At 39.6% G+C, this 23,491-nt stretch overlaps 1 protein-coding gene across 1 annotated transcript in view; it reads left to right on the plus strand.

The window, feature by feature from the left end:
• The first annotated feature begins 474 nt into the window (after positions 1-474).
• Positions 475-23,491, plus strand: part of SLC25A24 (solute carrier family 25 member 24) — a 44,572-nt gene continuing 21,555 nt past the window's right edge. The window contains exons 1-5 of the mRNA XM_082452549.1: positions 475-810; positions 13,174-13,300; positions 16,579-16,666; positions 21,262-21,373; positions 23,316-23,474. Coding sequence (XP_082308675.1) covers positions 628-810; positions 13,174-13,300; positions 16,579-16,666; positions 21,262-21,373; positions 23,316-23,474 — 669 coding nt within the window. The 5' untranslated portion in view covers positions 475-627. The remainder of the gene's footprint in view (positions 811-13,173; positions 13,301-16,578; positions 16,667-21,261; positions 21,374-23,315; positions 23,475-23,491) is intronic.

Raw genomic sequence — 23,491 nt, forward strand, 5'->3', positions numbered from 1 at the left:
GTGAATAGAAAACAGTCCCAGAGATGTGTAGTGTCCGCGGAGTTGCACGAAAAAGTGCGAGATCTGTGCGAGACAAAGCGCGAGAAGGCCCAGTGTCCCTGCAGAGAGGACTGTTTCTGGGCAGTTCTCCAGGGCTCCAAGCCCGAAGGGAAGGGAGCTTGAAGTTAAGTAACCTGAGCTTCAAGCTGCTCCCCCAGTCCTCCCGTTCACACCCCCGCCGCCACCTCCGTCCCCCGCTCCACCTTTAATACGCTGATGCAGAATCCCACAACCTCCGGGGACTGGCTCCTCGTGCCGACCCCTGACAGCTCCACTAGGGACGCCGCAGAGCTCACCCCCCAGGTCCCACAGCCCCTCCCGGGCCGCACTCCGCAGCCCTTTCACTTCCGGCCCGCTCCAGGCAGCGCCTGGCCCGTCCCCCGCGCCTCTCGGGGAGGCGGGCGCCGGCGAGCTCCTCCCCAGGCAGCAGCGGGAGCGGCCACGCCCTGTGCGCCGAGCCGGCCTCGGGTGGGGACTTGGCTCTGTTCACCTTGCGCGCCGCGGGCCCCTTACAGCCAGGCCTCGCGCCCGATCAGCCCTCGGCCCCCCTGACCTCCCTCGGCTGGGCCGGCCCGCGCCTCCCGGACCATGCTGCGCTGGCTGCGGGGCTTCGTGCTGCCCGCGGCGGCCTGCCAGGACGCGGAGCCGACGACGCGCTACGAGACCCTCTTCCACAAGCTTGACCGCAATGGGGACGGCGTGGTGGACATCTGCGAGCTGCAGGAGGGGCTCAAGAGCCTGGGTATCCCCCTGGGCCAGGACGCCGAGGAGGTGGGTCGCTGCGGGGCCCGAGGGCCGGGAGGGCTGCGGGGACTCTGGGCGCTGCCAGGACGGAGGGCGGCTGCCCGCGCCTCTGCAGGAAGTAGCTGGGACTGTGGCTTCCAGCCCGCGAGTGGCTTCAGAAGCTCGGGAATGAGGCCAGGTATCCCGGAACGAATGCGCGTCAGGATCTGAAAGGCTACCGGTACTTTTCCAGAAAAATTAGTGCAGTGGACACTCTGGCTCACTCTAAGAATTTAAAATCCTGTGCCCAGTACGTTTGGTCTGAATGCATCCCAGGCCTTTTTAAGCCTATGCAAAAATTTAGCCACTTTTGGTTTTTTGTTTTTTTTTTTAGCTCTCACGCTTCAGTGGGCCCCAAGTTCTGTAAAAAGTCTCACATTTTGTATCTCTTCGAAGCTGCTTTCTTAGACCAGCTAGTTTGTCTACTGTTTCAAAACTGTTTGAAAACCAGTGGTATGTTTCCCCCACTTCCCGTTGAGGAGAGGCGACGTTCCATTGTTTAAGACATTCTTAATGCCCTAAGTACATACGTTGACCTGAGGGGTTGGCCCGTCGTATGAGCAATTTCAGCTTCTCTGAGTCATTTTAATTGTGTCCCTGAAGTGCAGCCCCTATCAGCAGAGATACTTGGAACCTCTCCAACCCCACTGAAACGTAGGAGGACACTTTGGCATTCCCTATCCCAAGAGAGAAAGTGATTAAGCTATAGGAGCCATAAACTGTTTTATAGTAGTTATATTTTAAGCTACTCATTCAATGTCTTTAGTAGTTACAGGCCTCTTCAGGTTACTATTTCTTCCTGAGTCAGATTTAGTAAGTTACAACTTTTAGGAAACTGCCCATTCTGTCCAAGGCTCATAATATTTATATTCACTTGTGATTTAAAAAAAGTTCGACTGTATCTGTAGTTATGTTCTCTGTTTTATTCCTGATAACTCCCCCCCCACCCCCGCTTCCCCTTCAATCTTGGCAAATCTTTTTTTCTTGCCAATCTTTTTTTTTTCCCCTTCAACCTTTGTCTCTTTTATTCATACACTGAAAGAACCAACTTTTGGTACTTTTTGCAGATTGTCTCCGTTTTTAAAATTTTCTTCCATTAACTTTTGTTTATTTCCTTCTACTTTCTTTGGGTTTGCTCATTTGTCCCTTTTCTAATTTCTTGAGTTATTAATAAATGCTTGATTTATTAATTTTGAGCTACAATATCACTTTAATCACTTCTTTAGTTTCATCCCGTAAGTTTGTACTTTTGTTGTAATTTAGTTCTCAGTATTTTCTAATTTCCAATATGATTTCATCTTTGACCCATGAATTATTTAAATGTGTGCTTTAAATTTCCAACTATATGCTTTTTTGGTTGGTTCTTTGAAAATATGAATAAAATAGACAAATCTCAGGCAAGACTGATTAATAAAAAGAGAGAGGAACTCCGGAATAAAAAATGTCTTCAATTTTCCAAAATTTATATAAGAACAAATTATAAAATAAGTTGTATAAAACTGTGTGTATGCAAACATATAGAACAGGATGGCGTATATTTGTCACACACATAATATATGTATTCTATACATAGACATAAAATATATTTTATACCTACATACATATACGTAGTATCACTCTGTGCTCATGCCAGATATTATTAACTATTCCCAGCACTCTTTTTTGATGGGTATATTCTTCAATTAAAGGTTAATAATGATTACTTCTGGATGGTAGGCGTTAAATTACCTTGTTACTTTTTTCTTCACAATTTTTGTATTATTTCAATTTTTTAAAATGATCATACATTATTATTTTTATGATTGGGAAAAAATAGAGTTTTTTTTTTTTTTTTTTTAATAAATATCACCTCCTCTGGGATGAGCTTTTCTGGACCACCCTCTATAGAAGAGTTGGTCTCACCCTGCTATTTGTAGAGCTTTGTCTCCTATATCGCTACTGCTATAATTTTCAAAAGGTACTATTTTTATTTATTGGCTGTGCCTTCCACTAAGACCAGACATCTTGAAGATGAGGGTCATGTCTCAGTGATCTAAGCACAGTGGTACAAAAAGATTTAAGGCTGTGATTTGAAATACCCTAAACAAGACAGTGGGTCATTTAAAATAATTAAAAGAAAAAAAATTTTAACTGTAAAACAGTTGTTAGTGCTTTTATTTCCAGCATATGTAGGACAAGAAAACCAAAAACTCTCCTGTTGCTAGATACCTGGAAATGTTGGATAAAATAAGATAAATATATAAAAGACTTTTTTTAGAGCAGTTTTTTGTTTACAACAAAGTTGAGAGGAAGGTACAGAGATTTCCCATACAGCCTCTGCCTCTAAACATCACATACATAGCCTCCCCTATTGTCAACATCAGTCATCAGGATGGTACATTTTTTTACCAAAGGTGAACCTACATTGACACCTCATTATCTCTTTAAGTCCATAGTTTACCTTAGGGTTCAGTCTTGGTGTTGTATGTTCTATGGGTTTGGACAAATGTATAATGACATGTATCCATTATTATAGTATCATATAGAGTATTATTACTGCCCTAAAAGTCCTCTGTGCTCTGCCTATTCATTCCCACACCCGCGACTACTGATCTTTTTATTGATTCTATAGTTTTTCTAGATAAACATCTTTTTACATACATAGATGAGCTTGTAAGAAAATAAGACAAATCTGGTCAAACCACCTGGGTTTAAATCTTGGTTCTGCTACTTACTAGTTAACTTTGGGCCATTAAAAATACCTTTTTAGCTTCAGTTTCCTCATCTGTGACAGAGGTAACATGAGTACTTATCTCGTAGGGTTATTGTGAAGAATAGATGAATTAAAATATGTAAAGTATTTAGAGTAATTCATGATACCTAATAAGCAATCAATTAGCCTTTAAATTATCTAAAACTGTTACTACCATCACTTTTGAAAGAGGGGTGTCAAAATTTCCTCTATGATTGTACATTTGCCAACTTTCCTTTATAATTCTGTTGATTTTCCCTTTTATTTTAAAAACAGACTATATAATGGACTATACTGCTGGTGTATTCAAATTTAGCATTGTTTTAGCTTCCTGGTGAATTGCTCCTTTCATCATTATGCTTTCTTGCCTACCCTTATAGCATGGTTCCCGCCATATTTTACAAATGCCTGAGTCATTGCACTAGCCAGGGTGTTCCCCTCAAACAGCTTGTTTTCCCAGGTCACTGCTGGGAAATCTTCAGCATTTGGGCTCCCACCTTGTACAAGGCATCATCCTTGCCCCATGTTCCACTCAGGGCTCTTTGCCTGCTGGGCAGTGAAAGAGCCATTTCCCAAACCCCATGTTCTCACCTCTTGTCTTGGGCTACTGCTGGTGCGAACTGCGTCATTTCTGGTTCTCCTAGGAGCAGAAACCAAGATGGGATTGGGTGTGCAAAAGAAGGGTAAGGGAGAGGAAACAGGAGTGGGTCGAAGGGGGTGTCTTCAGACCATGATACAAGTTTAACCCCTGTTAGAAGAGCGCAAGAAAAAAGAAGGTTTAGGAAGAACTTCAGACCAAAGCATAGTTCTTAGAAGGTCTCAACTAGGCTAACGGGGAGTCACTGAGGAAAGGTAATCTGTTAGGAGAGTCCTGCAGTGGCTGCCCCGTGCTGTACTAGTCATTGGTTGGAGCAGCCCAGGGCAAGCGTGGCCTTGGAGTGAGTGCTGCAGTGGGTCCAGAGGTCCAAAGGTGTGGCAGGTTGGCTGTCAGTCACCTCTGCTCCTGCAGCAGGTTCGCCTGTGGAGCGACCTGACCTGGCCTCCACAGGCCACTCCATGGCTCCCACAGATGTGCTTCTCAGCATAGCTTTGGGGAGTGCTGCCTTATTGTTCTCAGCCTCTCTTCCTCAGGGAGGACAGTGGGACAAACTACAGTCCCCATTGCTTCACTTGGTCACAACTGGCACTCATGATTTCCCTTCTTGACTGTCTATTTTAAATTCCACTCACATTGAGCTAGAATCTCTGCAGGTCTTTGTGACTTACCTGGTGGTGTGACCCAAGCTTTCCTTTCTGCAGTGTCTGAGCTTCTCAGGCCAATGTTGCTGCACGTGCCCATTCACAGTTATAACTGGGTATCCCTGGAGTCCACGTGGGTCATCTGGGTTCCATAAGTATTCCCCTCTGTCTCTGCGGTGTGGAGGCAGCCCTGCTTCCTGCTGATCAGGGCCAATTTACACCTACTAAGAGGATGACTTCGTTTCTTGCCTGTTGGTCCCTGGACACAAGGAGTTACAAATGTCCAGGTGAAAGTTACAGCTTGTAGTTCAATGGGACCCTCATTGTGTTCCCTGACAAGAGTATATCTATCCTGCTTGGGGACCAGAAGCTAACCCTGCAGAGCCCAGAGTTGTGGGGGCGGGAAGCAAAAAGTCCCCAGTGGGTCATTGGGAGTGATAGTAAGTGGGACCGCTCCTGCTTCCACCTCTTAGTTCCTGGACTCATGTATTCTTCCTTTGGGGGGCACAGAGCCACATGGTAGGTCTCTGATTTAGTGTACATAACAGCATCCCGAAGGGTGGCAACCCATTTTTGCCAAATACTGTCTCCTAGGTGGTGCTTCGGCTGTGCTTTCAGTAGGACATTCCAGCATTCTGTGAGGTTGGCTGCTTCCAGATGGTGTGGGGTGTGAAATGGCCAGTGGATCCAGTGGTCTTGGGCCCATGTCCACACCTCTTACACTATGAAGGGATCCCCTGGTCAGATGCTGTGTTCTGCAGGGATTTCATGCCTGTGGCTCAGGCATTCCACAAGCCCCCAGATAGTGGTGCTATCTGAACCGTTGTGGGCAGGAAAGGGAAACCCCTACCTTCCTTTGAGGAAGACCCAGTGCCCCTTACACCACAGGAGGCACCCAATATAACTGACTTTCTACCGAGTGACCAGTTGGCCTTCTTGAGGATTAGTTTCATGTCAGGGCCAGGCAAGGGCCAGATCATGAAAGGCATTGAGGACCTGCCAGGTGGTTTGGACTTTTATCATTTAAGTGATGGGAGCACTTGAGAGGTTTTAAGCAAGAGGGGACACAGGCAAACTTATGACTTAGGAAGATCACTCTGGTGGCTGTGCAAAAACAGGAGGAAGAGAGGGTGTGGAGGCAAGCCTGGGCGACAGTAGCCAATCAAATACTTGGAATTAGGGTTACATGGTCAGTCTTTATGGGGGAGAATTTCAGAGGCATAGGTCAAGGGTTTGTATAATGTCAAGGATTGGGGAGATTACCCACTTGAGTATCCAGAAATGAGAACTATGGGGTGATTCTTCAAGGGAAGGTTTCAGGATAATTTGCATCTAAAACAAATACTCAACCTAAAGTGAAATCTCTATAAATTTCTGTCTGACTTGATCTCATCTCCATGTTGCCAGGCTTTTGTAACGAATTTGGCATGTAGAAGAGAGCAAATTTCTGTTTAAGTTCCTTTAGGCCTTAAATGGAAAGAATGTGGAACATAATAAGGAATACAATAACTAATTGTTACTAAGTGTTCCAAAAGTATACAGGGAAGGGAAAAGACATCAAGGCAAGTCCTTAGACAAAATTAAGAACTAGCTAGAGGCGAACTCACTATGGTTTCTTCTGATATGAATGACCCTGCTTTTCCATGTGTTTCCAAATCTCCTCATTATGAAATCAGTGTTTTAGAAGAGATAAAACTCACATTAAGTTCTCCTACGACTCAGGAATTGAGAGCAGAAGGTAGTATGAGGAACAAGGAGATACAGTAGTTATTACTAATTTTCCCATAAGAATCTAGTAATCCTGTCTGCTTTTTGGAGTATTTTCCATCGTTTCCTCCCTCCTCCCTCTTTGCCTCCCCCTCCTCCTCCTCCTCCTCATTGTTTTTCATCAAAGGCCACATTAGAACATTTTAAAAGGCAATCCCAATGTTTGGATGTCATTTGAGGTACTCTGAGGAAAAAAATTTCAGAACATCAAAGAGCAGAAGAAATAATCTGAATTTTAATTTACTGAAATGGAAATCAGAAAAATAAACTGATGATGAAGAGTCAGCAGTTTTAGCTGGAAGTATGCTTATTTTGGTTCAGTGTAGGCTTGGAAGACTTCAGAATAGTGTAGGACCAAAAAAAAAAAAATCTGGATTTAGAATTAAGGCAATAAAATGATGAGATGATCAAGTCTATGTTTTGCTCTCTTCTATCAGTTCTATAAAATGCTGTTAGTCTGTTTTCTTTATTCAGAAGTCTGGCTGTGACTTCTGTCTCTTCTACTTGGTCTTTAGACTCTTGCGCCTGCCTGGATGTCTGTCTTCTATGACTCTTTGTGACTACTTGCATTCTCTGCAATGCCCAGGGAAGGATCATTCCCTGTGGACTGTAAAATTCTCTTTTGTTGGAGAATTCCTTGTTGATTGGGCCACAGCACATCTTGTGAAACAACATTAGATGTTTGCCACTGCTCAGCAGCTCTGGGGAGAAACGTTTATTGCGAAGCTTGCAGTAGTACTTATGACTAAGCATGGCATAATCTCTTTCTGGCAAACCCATGGGTAGTTCAAGGACATGGGATGGTCCTCTTTGTGTTTTCAGTACTTGACATGATGAGTAAACAGAACAAAAACTGACAGATAATGGCTTGATTAGATTACCTTTATGAATTAAAAAAATATTATTTTGGGGGAGCAGTTTTATGTTCACAGCAAAGTTAAGAGGAAGGTCTAGAGATTTCCCATATCTCACCTGCCCCCATGCATGCATAGCCTCCCCCATGATCAACATCTGACACCGAGTGGTAACATTTGTTACAGTTCATGAACCTACAATGACATATCACCCCAAGTCCATAGTTGACCTTAGGTGTTGTATATTCTATCGGTTTGGACAAATGTATAATGATGTGTATCCATCTTTATAGAATCATACAGGGTATTTTTCACTGCACTAAAAATCCTCTCTGCTCTGTCTATTCATCCTTCCACCCATTTCTCCAACCGTCTGGCAGCCACTGATCTTTTTACTGTCTCTATAGTTTTGCCTTTTCCAGAATATGATATTGCTAGAATCATACAGTATGTAACCTTTTCAGATTGGCTTCTTTCACTTAGTAATATGAACTTAAGATTTCTCCATGTCTTTTCATGGCTTGATAGCTCTTTTCTTTCTAACACTGAATAATGGTCCATTGTCTGGATGTACCACAGTTTACTTACCCGTTCACCTACATCTTGGTTGCTTCCAATTTTGGCAATTATGAATAAAGCTGCTACAAACATTTGTGTTTAGATTTTCATGTGGACATACATCTTCAACTCCTTTGGGTAGATACCAAGGAGCATGATTGCTGGATTATATGGTAAAAGTGTGTTTAGTTTTGTAAGAAATTGCCAAACTGTCTTCCCAGGTGTACCATTGTGCATTCCCACCAGCATGAGAGTTCTTGTTACTCCATATGAATTTTAACATTCAAGTTTTTAAAGAGTACTCCATATTTTTAAAAGTAACTTATGTAAAAAGTGGAATTTTGACTGTGAAACTACACTTCCACATTTCCAGTGGAGCCAGATGAGGGACCACAGGTATGTGTATAGGGAAGCCAGAGGTCTCAGTGGTAACGGAAAGTGGCGATTAAGAAGACGCCATAAACATTGTTTATGAGTATCTCCTGGACCCCAGTTGACTTAACTTCTGCGCATTTTGAGATTATCCTCCCAAGTGTGCTGCCAAAATCTGTACAGATGGAGATGGGACTCCGTCTGTTCAGCAGCCTTGCTCTGGAGCCACTGAAGATACTGAGTGAAGATAAGGAACTGGGGGAGAGGATCACAGAAGGAAAGGCCCACATAGTCAGATTTTCATTCTGGTCCCAAGCTTCATTACAGTAATTCCCAAGTGCCTTAACCTTAGAAGAAGAAGTCTTAGGTGTGACCAGACAACTTAAAAAAAAAAAATGTTGGACCAACACCACCAGTCATTATGGCCTCAAAGTCCATGTCTCAGAACTCCCCTACCCACTTTTCTCTAAAAAGAAGTTCTACCTTTAGAGACAGACCTGTGCGGAGGCCTCTCAGGAAGCTTCTGGAGAAAAGGCTCTTCCTGGAGTGAGGTGGGAAACAGGGAGTCTGATTGGCTGATCTGGGAGTGAGGCCAGAACTCCATGGCCTCACACTCCAGGCCTGACCTCCAGCACCAACCCCTCCGAGGCTCCCAGCGCATCTCGTGCCTTTGCTCTGGAGCCGTTGCGATGAACCGTCCCCTTTCCGTTCTGTACCTGGCCCAGGGGTTTTGGATTTGGTAGCAGAGAGGCGGCTGCTACCTTAGGTCTTTTCCAACTCGGCCTGTGGTGGGCAGAGATCACCATCCTCCCTCTCACTTCCACCTCGGGGAGACTAACGGGGGTCACAGCGTGGACCACCTGAAGCACTTCTGCCGCCAGAGAGATCCCAGATGGACGCCTTCTATGAAGAACTGTTTTCGTACCTAGACCATAATGAAGATGGGACCCTGGACATCCTTGAACTTCAGGAAGGCCTGCAGGACGTAGGGGTCACTCAGGATGAAGGGAAGGTGGGCTTCAGTGGGGCTGTGGGTGGTCGGAGAGACGTTGGGTCTGAGAATTCTGGAGGGGCCTTGGGCAGAGAAGGGTAAAGCCAAATTTACACGTTCCCAAGCTTGATGCTGGGCCCCACTATAGTTTTCAGGTCTATTACCAACGTTACTGTATGAAGAATAACAACGTTACTAATACTCCTCTCAAGCATTTTTCTCAATTTTCTCCCTGGCTCTAATAACACTCCTAAATTCAAATTGCTCTCAAGATGTTGGCTGCAACCTTGTTTTTAGAGTCACCTTGTTCAATGAACTCACCTGTTATTAGTAGCCTAGATGTGCATTTAGGCCAAAGATGCTCTCTTCCCACTTTGGGGAACTGGCATAATCACTGTGTGTTTTGGGAGTTGTGTGGTAGTTGGAAATTCTCTAACAGTGTATTTTGGTTTCTGTTCTTGGAAGGAGGGCAATCAGTCTGAGTGGCTTGTACTCTTGGCGTTTCTCCCATGCTGATGTTTCCTCATAAGGTGCCTTTATCGTCAGACTTTTGAAGAATGAGCTTGGGCGTTGTTTCCTTTGCAAATCTTTTCCCCAGCAACCTAGATGAGAGGATACTTCTCAGTATGCAGTGCCTAATGCATATTTCTATCAGTGTATTTCCAAGTTATTTTCACTTCAGAAGTTATTATTGAGTATAATTATTACTTTCCAATTATCTTTGCTCTTTGGATGTTTAACCCAATAGATGGAGATCCATGAGAGTTAAAGACTGGCAAATTCATTGAAGATAATTGGCACTTCATGCTCAAAAAACTGTCAAATGAGTTCTGTCATGTTAAGATTTGGTAAAACTCTTCCTATTAGCCATGTGAACTTTGGGAGTCTTTATTTTGATCATTCACTTAGTCATTGATCAGTTGTATTTTGAGCACATTCTATATGCCAAGCACTGTGTCCTGGTTTCCTCATTTGTAGCATCAGAGGCCTGGACTGGATGTTGTCCATGGACCAGAACAGTCCAAAATATTATCTCTGTAAAGTTTACTTGGATTTTTAAATTGTGTTTTTCCTTTTAAACCTAAATGTCCTTCATGCTTTTTTAAAGCTACTCTTGCACTTAGATTTTCACATGTGACTTGTATTGATATTTGTTTATTTGATACAAACTAACCTTTCATAAGAAATTCAGGATTATGCCATAAACAAGTTTAACCCTTTAAAACACATTTCTTCTTTATCAAAATAAATTTTTTTGCATATTTGTCTTTTGTTTTTGGTAAGAGGTGGTGTGAGCCATATAAAGGCTTTTTATGACTGATGATGTCTCACATATCAAAACTCTGGCAGTCTCTGCACCAGCCACATAGAACCTTATATTTCAGGGAAACTGATGTGGCTTTTCCTCAGGTGCTGGTGACATCTCTAGGAAGTTTTGATGTGAGTTTTCTCCCCCATGTCTCCAGCTTCCCTAGTAGAAGTTTATTTATATAGATTGAGAATTCAATTGATTCTTTAAATATAGAAATGGTACTTACATACTGCTAAGAAAGAAGAGATACAACTTTTTATTCTGATAACAGATTTTTTGAATGATACTTGATTTGGTTTTTTTTTTGCTGTGAAAGGTGAGAGACTGAATACGCAAATAGACAGTGGTTAGACCATATTTAAAATTGAACTTTGAATTTCATAATGTGTGCAAATGTCAAATCACTATGTAGTACACCTGAAACTAACTTAATACTGTATGTCAACTATATTTCAGTTAAAAAAAATTTGAACTTTGACCTAGGACCTACCCAGAAAACTACCCCTTGTCTATAATAAACGATCCAGGAAGCCAACCCGCTATAAGTCAGACTTACTGGAAGCCAGAATGCTATCTCTAGTGACAGTCCAGGAAGCTAAACAATAACTTGTGTAACAGTCAGCCCCAAATGGCCAGAAATTAATTGATAACTGACATTTTCCCCAATTTTTGTCCCTGCTTCCAACTTAGGACCAACCAGAGAAAGCCAAATATGCCCCCCTAACCAATCACACAGGATGCCCCACGTTTGCTTTAGCCCACCTACAGTTTTCCCAGGCCAACAGTCTCCAATTAGGGCACACCCCAAAACTCCTTTTTTTTCTACTATAAAGCTTTCTCACTCTTCTTCCTGCCTTTGAGCCAAAATACAAGTGACAGTGGTTGACTTCCTTGCTATAGTAATCTCAGAATAAACAGCCTTTCCTTTTCTCCTTTGACTGGTCTTTATTTCCACAGAGGAATAGGCAAGAAAACTCAAAAGTCAGAGTCATTAGACAGTTGTAACTCTGGGAATCTTTATTTACCGTAACAAAGGCTAATGAAACATGGGTAAAAAAATCAGGCTGTTCAAAGATAGCGTTAGAGATGTCCTTTAACTTGTAATTTCTAAAATGATAGTTGTTTACTGTTATTTTCATTGAGCAAAATATAAACTTCTTAGATGAAACTTCAGTACATAAATGGGGCCCCAGAATGCTGTGACATTTTCTCTTGGATTATGCAAATCTCAGTATATGTGTTGAGTAATCAGAAAATAATTTCCAGATGAAAATCATCCTCAATCTAATTTGTGAAAGTAATTAAATAGGAATAATTATTTTTCAGTGACACTACAAATGTATTTGCTTTTAAAACTGTAAATAATAATTGATGGCATTTAGGTTGCAGATAAGAGAATCCTAGTCATCCTTGTTTAAACAAAAAAGGATAGAATTCTTTGTAGAGGGCTTCCCTGGTGGCGCAGTGGTTGAGAATCTGCCTGCCAATGCAGGGGACACGGGTTCGAGCCCTGGTCTGGGATGATCCCACGTGCCGCGGAGCAACTGGGCCCGTGAGCCACAGCTGCTGAGCCTGAGCGTCTGGAGCCTCTGCTCCGCAACAAGAGAGGCCGCGATAGTGAGAGGCCCGCGCACTGCGATGAAGAGTGGCCCCCACTCGCCGCAACTGGAGAAAGCCCTCACACAGAAACGAAGACCCAACACAGCCAAAAATAAACATAATAAATAAATAATAAATAAAAATTAAAAAAAAAAAAAAAAGAATTCTTTGTAGATACCCTTTATTAGTTTGAGGAAGCACCATTCCTAGTTTGCTCAGAGTTTTTAGTCACAAATGATATTGAATCCATCAAATGTTTTTCCGCATTTATTAAGGTAACCACATGACTTTTCTTTTTTATTCTGTTACTGTGGTAAATTACAAGATTAAAAAAAATATGTTAACCTAACCTGGGATTACTGGAATACATTTATTTTGTGTATGTATGTGTGTCCATATGTAGTGTTATGTATATACGTATTATGTACATATGTATATGTAATATATAGTATTATACATGTACATATGTGTATGTATAATACATATAGTATTATATGTGTATATATAGTATCCATTTATATATTGTTGTATTCATATAATTATATATATAGTATTATCAATTTTATATATTGTATCCATATATATTATGTATATATATATTATGTGTGTGTGTATATCAATACATATATTTGTGTGAAATAATATATTATTTCTTTCTCAAAGGAATGATTTTTCTTAATAGAGATAGTTTGATATGACAGCTTTTTATAAGAATCATCTTTAGGAAAAGATTATTTAATTTTGGAAATTAAAGGGAAAAAATACTATTTTAAACATTTAAATTTAGGTCAAGATTTGTCTTCTATCTTAGGATTTATAAAATATAAGTCTTAATAGGAAAACAGCCAATCTGCTTGACGTGTTTGTACAAAAAATCTAATATTTTTAACCCATATAAAAATATCTCTAATTTTTTCCTTTTTTGTAGAAAATTTTTACTACTGGTGATGTCAACAAAGATGGAAAGCTGGATTTTGAAGAATTTATGAAGTACCTTAAAGACCATGAGAAACAAATGAAATTGGCATTTAAGAGTTTGGACAAAAATAATGATGGTGCGTCTTTCTTTTCTATTTATCACCAGCTATGAAGAAGCACATCTCATGCTTCCAAAAGTCTAAAACAATGTATATTTAGTCAGTCTACTTTTAGATGATAATTATTACTTGTGTTAATACTTGTTTTTCTTAGTAATGTGATTTTTATATAGAATGTTTTTAGTGAAGAAAAGTTATATGTAGCTTTGCCCAATGAATCATAAACTGTGAGTAGGGCCTTTGTAATATATTAATTATGGAACCTTATACTGATTTGACTTAAAGCTATGGGTTAAAAATAATAGTTATGTTTTTTTGCTCTCTGGGCAAGAGAGTTATTTTTATTCTTACTAAGCATAAGTATTATATATTCTAAAATTTAAACAACTTTCAGATTATCTTATATTTGATAGTCTTTTTGAAAGAATTACATGTGATCAAAGAAGATGCTCTGATTCTGAAAGTTAGAAAAGAAAACAGCAGATAGACGTTTAAATATATACCTTCTGATTGGGATTATAGTTTTTCTATTTAGATTAATAGCTTGGAGTCCCAGTCATGTGGAGCAAGAAGTAAGGGCCACCATAGGAGAAAGGGAAGAGCTATCAAACCCTTATCACCAGAGGCAACCTTTGATAGGAAGAGGGCATTTATTTTAAAAATGTATAATGCAGCCTCAGACCCCTCCCCACACATGAGTGGTCAAGGCCATTTCATTCAAGATTTGTTATTCAAGAAACAAGTTAAACAAACAAATAAATTGAGAGAAAATATTGTTCATACCAGGGATAGGCAAACTTCTTTGTTTTGTAAAAGTCCAGATAGTATTTTAGCTTAGTGGGCCGTATGATCTCAGTTGCAGGTACTCATCTCTGCTGTCACAGTGCAGAAACAGTCATAGATAATATGTAAATGAGTAGGCATGGCTGTGTTCCAATAAAACTTTATTTACAAAAGCAGGCAACTGGCCTTATTTGGCCAGAGGGTTATAGTTTGCTGATCCCTGATTTTTACTGAACATTAACTTCAGTTAGACTCAAGGCAAGTTCCTTCAAACAAAGAAACAACTAAACCCTTTGAATGGTTTTGATGATCGTTCAAATCTGTGACTTGGCTAGGAAGAGCTGAGTTTGTGGTGGAAAGTAGTACCGTTAGAATATTTGTTACCACCCATAAACCTTACATTGTATGTTCCAAGTCTACCTTAGTCCAATCTTGTAGCAAAATTCAATTCTTACAATCAAATTTATTTCTTCCCACAAACTTTCATCCCACCCTGAACCCTCTAAAGTTCAGCTGCAGAGAAGGGACTGTCTATATACTGTTAGGGCAGGCAGTTGCTGGGAGATGAAGCTACCTCAGGATCATCTCCAGGTAAGTAGAGGCCAATCGTTTAGTATGTACAGTATGCAGGTATCAATGGTCCATTTCAGAAAATTCTAAATGAACCAGAAGAAATAATTAAAGGTGAAATATTTTTATTTTATTTTTTATTGAGGTATAGTTGATTTATAATGTTGTATTAAAGATGAAATTTGTAGTAAATACAAACAGTTTCCCCTCAGTTTATCTTGTTTTTGTATTTAAAAACACTTTTTCATTATAGGTTCATACTTTTGTTTATTAGACTTTCTTAAAGCAAAGCATATACAGTCTGTCCTCATTATTCATGAATTCTGTATTTGAGAATTTTTCTACTTGCTAAAATTTAACTCCATAAGTAACCCCCAAATCAAACTCACAGTGCGTTTGCAGTCGTTCATGGATTTGCACTGAGCAGCCACAAATTTCATTTGCTTGGTGAGCACATTTCTAGCTGAGATAGGAAGAGGCGATGCGCTGTGTTCTTGTTTTAGCTTTTTTATTGTAAACAAGTCCCTCTGCAGTCTCCTTGGCGCCATGTTTTTTGCATTTTTGTGCTTTTTATTGGTGATTTCACTATTTGCAATGGCTCCCAAGAACAGTGCTGAAATGGTGTCGAGTGTTCCTAAATGCGGGAAGGCTGTGATGTGCCTTTGGAAGAAAATACGTGTGTCAGAAAAGCTTCACTCAGGCATGAGTTATAGTGCTGTTGACCATGAGTTCAATGTTTATGAGTCAATAATATATATTAAACAAGGTGTCTTTAAACAGAAACACACAGAAAACAAGGTTTTGTATTGATTGGTTGATGAGAATATTGTGACCAGAGCCACAGGAGCCTAACCCTGTATTTCCCTTAGGAACAGTGGTTCGGTTCTTTAGTTCTGTGTTCATGGTGACCTTATAGAAAGTAACTACAGTGAATAATGAGAATCAACTGTACTTCTTTGAGAGTGCAATCATAAAGGAGATTGTTCAGAGTGGTATTTGAAAAATGTCATCGCTAACAGGGTGACGCCTCTAACTGCTTTTACATTGTCCAGATTCTCATGCTCCTCCTTTCCTCGCCCTGGGAGAAGTCTCTCCAAACCCTGTCATTCCTTCAGAGTCCTTCCGTTAAAGGGAGTCTTTCCTTTCACCACTAACAGTAATTTTTGTGTTCCTCTTTTCCTGGAGAACTTTGCTGTTAATCCTGGTTTGGCATCAGACCCTTTGGTTTGTTTACCTGTTCCATGCGTCTTCGTCTTAGAATCCTCATGAGTCTGTGGGATGCTTGAGGGAAATGCAGTCTTACATTTATTGCTTATGTTTTCTCTTTCTTCTTCTCTTCTGATTCTTCTCCTTTCTATAACATGCTCTAATTGCTCTTATAATAATAATTTTCCTACTTCCATCATCCTACATCATCCCGCTTTATTTTTATTGCCAGATTTCTCAAAAGAATATTCTACACTCTTTGGCTTCATTTAGTCATTTTCTACTTTCTTTTAACTCAGTGCCTTACATCTTTATGTATAATAAATGCTTAATCATTTATTAAAATGTAGAAATGCATACTTTAAAATTAATAGATCCTAGCTTAATTGAATTTACCTCAAAGTCAGAGTATCTTGATTTGAATCTCAGTTCTGCTCCTTCTTAATGTCGTTTCTTGGTAAGGCCATGTAAGCTCTCAGTCTTTTCTTTAGATGGAATGTCATTTACCTACAAGGCTGTTATGATTTTTGAATAAAATAATGTGTGTATATTTGTTTAATGTATTTGTTGAAATTTGAGTTGGTGTTGCAATATGTTCTTAAGCAAATCTATAGCTCATCTAAATTCACAATTTTACCTTAATCAGTTCAAGGCTCTCCCTTATAAAGTGAGGGATTTGAAATTCATGATTTCTAAGGTCTTATCAGTTCTGAGTTTATAATTTTGATTTTTTAAAGGAAGAATTGAGGCTTCTGAAATTGTCCAGTCTCTCCAGATACTAGGTGTAACTATTTCTAAACAACAAGCAGAGTTGATTCTTCAAAGGTAAGCTCTTCCTCTATTGACAGTTGTTTTTTTTTTTTTTACTTTTAGTATCCTGTATTAGAGATCTGCCTTTGTAACTGTGGCTTAAAACAAATCCTTGTACCTTACCATTCCTCACTATGTACTTTCGATATCTTTCTCCCCTTTTTCTCGCTTTTCATTTTGTGTGTACACATATACCTAAAGTGTAGGAATGGGAAAACTCTTTCAAGGCCTCCAGGGCTGGTGCAGTAGAAGAAGCTCTGTTTTCCCTTTTACGTGACTCCTTTACCACTCACACAAAACACTTCACTTCTGAAACTTCTGGTCACTGAAAATGTGGGGTTTTTTCTCCACAACAAGCAATTCTAGCTGACACTAGCTGGGTGTCCTACAACGTAACTCAATTCTAACATTGTCTACCTGGAGGTAGTGTCAGATCCCACAGATTAAGGACTCAGTTTCACAAGACTGCTCTCTGCTTCAGATACCAATCACAAGTAGTAGGTCCCCAGATTATCCACATCTTCTGCCTGACTTGACTACACATCAGAGGTTCCCGTGACCTTCTCCCCCTTGGGTTCAGTTACTTGCTAGAGGAGCTCACAGAACTCAGGGAAACATTTACTTATGCTTACTAGTTTATTACAGGATATTATAAAGGATACAGATGAACAGGCAGGCAAAAAGATACGTTAAGGGGAGGCCTGGGAGGGTCCTGAGCACAGGTGTCCTTGTGGAGTTAGGTGTTTCACTCTGCCAGTGTGTGGATGTGTTTGCTAACCAGAAGCTCCCTAAATCCTGTGCTATTGAGATTTTTATGAAGGCTTCTTCATGTAGATATGCTCAATTATTAACTCCATTTTCAGTCCCTCTCCCCCTCTGGAGAATTGGGGTGGGATGGGGGTGGGAAGGGGGCTGAAAATTCCAAGCTTCTAATCATGACTTGGTTTTTCTGGTGACCAGCCCTCATCCAGGAGCCATCCAGGAGCCCACCCAGAGTTGCCTCATTAGAACAAAAGATGCCCTAGTGCTCTTATCACTTAGGAAATTACAAGGGCTTTAGGGGCTTTTGCCAGGAACAGGGAACAGAGACCAAGTTATATATTTTCTTTTATCTCACAGTGTTTTAAAAGGCAGAATCTGATTGTGTTTTCAGTAGTGGAAATCACAGACCTTCCCTTGAGTGCTCAGCCGTCAGTGTGACTCATATACCTCCAAATGTCAGCTTCCTTTCTTCCATTTCACTGTCTCTTAGTATACTCAAAACTGAATTCATGGGAGAGAAGTCTGAAAGATGCTGATTGAAACAGCTGAGGCTGAGTCATCAGAGTATGAGAATAGGAATCAGTTGGTTGAAATACAGCCTCCTAGTTCTACTTTTTCAGTAGAAAATATGGGTGGGGAGTAGCTGAAATAGGTAGGCAGTCGCTCCCAAACGTGTGCTTCATGTATCTTTATCTTCCGCTCTCAAGTAAAAATCCATTTTCCTTTTAGGCTTTCATCTCCATCCCTCTTTCCTCTAATTTTCTTATCTCTAGTTCCCTCTCCACATTTATTGAGGACCTTGGCACTTGTCAAATAGTCATTTTCTCTTTAAGTCCTAGGAAACTTCAGTATTCGTGCTGGTGACTCCTCTTTCTAGCGTCCGTGTTCCTTGCCTTCCTCAACACACCTGAGACTTTTATTCCATTTTGCTTCAGCAGCCCACTCCCTCTCAGGATTGTATCATAACTTGAAGCCACTCCTCGTCTGAAGTCTTAAAAATCTGTATCCTACCTTCTGACCCTTCTTCCTCCAGATTCTACACTGTCTTGCTCCTATGGTACTTGCATTTTTTTTTTTTATTATGATGTGACAATGTAGGTTCATTCTTTTATTTATTTATTTATTTATTTATTTATTTATTTATTTTTGGCTGTGTTGGGTCTTCATTTCTGTGCGAGGGCTTTCTCTAGTTGCGGCGAGCGGGGGCCACTCTTCATCGCGGTGCGCGGGCCTCTCACTGTCGCGGTCTCTCTTGTTGCGGAGCACAGGCTCCAGACGCGCAGGCTCAGTAGTTGTGGCTCACGGGCCTAGTTGCTCCGCAGCATGTGGGATCTTCCCAGACCAGGGCGCGAACCCGTGTCCCCTGCATCGGCAGGCAGATTCTCAACCACTGCGCCACCAAGGAAGCCCGGTACTTGCATTTTGACTTACAGATCTCTGGCCCCTTCATTTCCACCAGTCCGTCAATCTCCTCTTGATCGATTCCTTCTACCACTCTTACTTACTTTCCCCCAATCCTGAACCATCCTCTCAGTTGTTCTCTTTGCCCCAGCATTTGAGCTATGAAACATTTCTAGAGAAAAATGAAACTATACAGGCCCAAGAATAACCAAGACATTCTTGGAGAACCATAAGGAGCTGGGGGCCTGCCCTATCAGATATCAAAGAGTTGTTATAAGCTATAATTAAGACTTAGTGGTATTGCTACACAGACAGACAAGTTGGCAAATGGAACATACCATCCCAGAAACAGACCCATCTATATTTGGGATTTGTCACATGAGAGAAGTAGCTTTGCAAATCCCTGGGAAAAGGAGAGACTATGCAATAAATGGTTCTGGTGCACCTGGTTATCCATGCAGACAGAAATACAGTTGGGTACCTGCCTCACGCCATGCACAGAAATCACAGACATAGAAAACAAACTTATGGTTACCTAACGGGAAAGGGAGGGTAGGAAGGATAAATTAGGGGTATGGGATTAACAGATACAAACTACTATACATAAAATAGATAAGCAACAAGGATTTACTGTATAGCACAGGGAACTATATTCAGTATGCTGTAATAACCTATAATGGAAAATAATCTGAAAAAATTATACGTATAACTGAGTCACTTTGCTGTACATCTGAAACTAACACAATATTGTAAATCAACCGTACTTCAATTTAAAAAAATCAAACTAAATGTGAAAGTTACACTGCAATACCTTTAGAGGAAAAAGAAGCAAATGTCTATATCTCAGTATAGGGAAGAATTTATTTTAAAAAACTACAGACGTCAGTAACCATATATGAAAAGATTGATAAATCCAGCTGTATTATAATCAAGAGCATCTATTCATGGACACTATAAATAAAATGAAAAGACAGAGAGAGGGTACTTGCTAATTTATAACTTGAAGGATTAAATCAACTATATAAAGAACTATACATATTTAAGAAAAAGACACAACCCATTAGAAAAATGGGCAAAAGATATGAACAAGCATTTCACAAGGGGAAAAACACGAATAGCAGATGAATATGATGAGATGCTCAACTTCGTTAGTAAGTTGAAGAGAAACGCAATTTAAACCCCCAGTGAGACTATCTTATTTAAGAAGTTTGTCAACACTAAGTGTTCTGTAGCTTTAAGCTGCAGAGTTTGGAATTCATTTATTCATTCAACAAATATTTGCTCTGCGCCAGGCACTGTTCTAGACACTTTGGTCATATCAGTGAATAAAATAAAAAAATCCTTGCCTTGTGGAGGATGCTTGCGTGCGTGTGTGGGGAGTTGAGGGGTAGGGTCAGACAATAAACAATTGCATTAAAATAGAAAATAGTGATTAAAAAATAGAGCTATAAATATTTTAACCCAGAAGAATAGTGTCATAAACATCAGTAGTAACTAGGACTCTTATGCAAATATGGAATGTTAACACCTGTGTGCTGGGACAATTGAAAGTTTAAGTGTAATTTCATGTATGCAATCAAAGTTAAAAGTGGCACTGGAAAATATAATCATAAATATCTGAAAATAGCATTTTATCTGACTGCCATCTTTATGCATCACTTTCACACAAGTCATAGAATAAATATAAAATTCAGAGGAGACACCAAAACTGTTTTTTCAGATATATTCATTAATTCAATAAATAAGTGAGCACTTTCTTTGTACTGCCCACTTTAGATGCTGGGTCTACAGTAGTGAACAAAACTGTCAAAATCCTGGGCAGTTTAAAGTTGCTTTTAGGAAAATAAACAGGTACAAATGACATTATTGCCAAGAACCTACTAAAATAAGCAAAAAGTTAATGAAAAATATCCAAGGCTACAATATGTTAATTTTAAATGTTGAAGATAAGGTACCAGGATTTCTTAAGACTCAGAAGGCCCAATCACCAAGTTTGATTTTATTTTTTACAATCATTGGTAATTTTCTTAGCTTAGAGAAAATTGGAGAAGGAAATTGATAGTGTATTTTGAGTATATTCTGAAGTCACATCCAAATGTTAACAACAGAACATTAAGAACTATCTTCTTGAGCCAGTGTAAGAAAAAATGGATCATAAATTCATTCAATGCTACCCCCCAATTTTATCTTCCAGCATTAGTGTTTGATAGCTCATTGACTTGGAGTTTGACAGAGCACCAAAAGTAACCTTTAGTGAGACCTGTAATTTGGGGGTCTATTTTTATCTAAATGATTAAAACAGATCATCAAATGCTTGTTGCCATTTCCAAAAACCTTTTAAGAATATTAAGTTGGAAGAGAAACTGTCATTCTTCAACATGGCCAATAATGTTAGTTTTATTTATACATTTAATTTTGTTCTTTAATCAGCTTCTTTTTGTTTTCAGCATCGATGCTGATGGGACGATGACAGTGGACTGGAATGAATGGAGAGACTACTTCTTATTTAACCCTGTTACAGACATTGAGGAAATTATCCGTTTCTGGAAACATTCTACTGTGAGTACGCTTTACGTATTAATTTATACTTATTTGGAGCTGTAAGCAATTGGTATGGTTATCATCCAAGAGCACTGTGTAACACTTATGGGCCATGGTACCCAAGTCTCAATAGCTCTTTAACTTGTAGAGTTCTACGTATTCTGTTAAGTGTATACTCAGAGTATATTAAAGCTTTTTTTTAAAAATTAATTAATTTTATCTTATTTATTTTTGACTGTGTTGGGTCTTCGTTGCTGCGGGTGGGCTTTCTCTAGTTGTGGCGAGCGGGGGCTACTCTTTGTTGAGGTGCGTGGGCTTCTCGTTGCAGTGGCTTCTCTTGTTGTGGAGCACGGGCTCCACGCATGCAGGATTCAGTAGTTGTGGCTCGCGGGCTCTAGAGCGCAGGCTCAGTAGTTGTGGTGCACGGGCTTAGTTGCTCCGCAGAATGTGGGATCTTCCCAGACCAGGGATCGAACCCATGTTCCCTGCATTGGCAGGAGGATTCTTAACCACTGCGCCACCAGAGAAGTCCCGGGGATTTTACTTTTTATAGATAATATATTGCCTAAATAATCTCAGTACCTCGTGGTTGATAATGACCAAAGATCCCTTCTGAAACTTGCTTGTTCAGTCAACCACCTACATTTATCTCTGGCTTAAGGCACCTATAATAATAATCATGGAAGGTTAAAAAATCTTTGGCTCATCTGCTTAGTATTGCACACCTATCCATCTGTATTCTTCTAAACTTTCAAATTTTAATTAAATTTCATTAATATCCTACTGAAATATCCTGGGGTAAATGAAATTCATTTCATTCTGCAATCTGTTCCTGAAAACAATGGGAACTCTTTGAGGGAATTTTTATTTTTCTAATGGGCTTGACTTCTATACGTATTCCTGGATTTCAGTACATTTTATATGCACTAAATGAAGCCTAGAGTTCACATTGTAACTAGTAACAATGCCTAAACTTACCTAGAGCATTGTAGAATTATTGGTGACTAATGCCTTTTCAACTATGAGTATAAAATAATACTATATTTGTAGTTCAGTTGCCTTGATAAATTTTATACTTATGTGAAGTCATATTTACATAATCAAATTCTTATTGTATCTTTGGAGATAGTAATAGTTGAAACTAAAATCATGTATCCATTTTATTGGTAGTAAAATGAAGAAATAGAGCGTCACTACTATAGCAAAGCTCCTTACCCTAACACTCTTACCTATAAAATCTTTTACGCTAGAATCATTTAGATAATAAAGTTGTAAAAAATATTATTATAGAATTTTGTTTCTGTCAAGCTATGTTTGTAACCTATAGTAATATTTAGAGAAGATTGGAAGGTAGATCATTTTAAACAATACCTCCCTGTAAGCTAAATTTTATATAGAATCTATTGCATGTTTTAAATGACAAGTCAGATTTATAAAAATACTTATAGACAGTCTATATAGGAAATGAGTTTAGATACTCAAATTACAGTTTTAATTTAATTTTTATTTACATATTTAGAGCACATATCATGTTATAAAGTATAATGTGGATATAATTTTGAGATAAAGTGTGTATCTTTGAAGAACTGACAAATTATTTTCTTTCTGTAGCTAAGGATTCACTACCTCTGATCAAATGCTGCTCTTTCATTCTGACTTAGACCTAGAAGAGAAAAGTTATTTTGAATCTATTAAGAAAAAAGTTGTAATTGTTGGTTTTGTAAATTTGTAATTACTGTTAATTTTCATTTCTTGTGGACTGATACTGTACTTCATTTAGCGTGAATAGGCTACTTATAATTGCCTATATGCTCAGATTGGTTCAGTATAGTACTTTCCAAGGATTGAAGCTGATCTTAATTATAAAATAATATGTAATTCTTCTTTCAAAGAAGCAAACCTTCTGGAATGATCTGTCTTTAATTGATGGAGCCTGGGGCTCTTTCTTCCATTTTAACAGGGTATTGACATAGGAGATAGTTTAACTATTCCAGATGAATTCACGGAAGATGAAAAGAAGTCGGGGCAATGGTGGAGGCAGCTTTTGGCAGGAGGTGTTGCCGGTGCCGTCTCTCGAACAAGCACTGCCCCTTTGGATCGTCTGAAAGTCATGATGCAGGTGAGCTTTGCAATCTT

The sequence above is a fragment of the Balaenoptera physalus genome (assembly GCF_965194825.1).
Source record: "Balaenoptera physalus genome assembly, chromosome: 1".
Classification (NCBI taxonomy): Eukaryota; Metazoa; Chordata; class Mammalia; order Artiodactyla; family Balaenopteridae; genus Balaenoptera; species Balaenoptera physalus.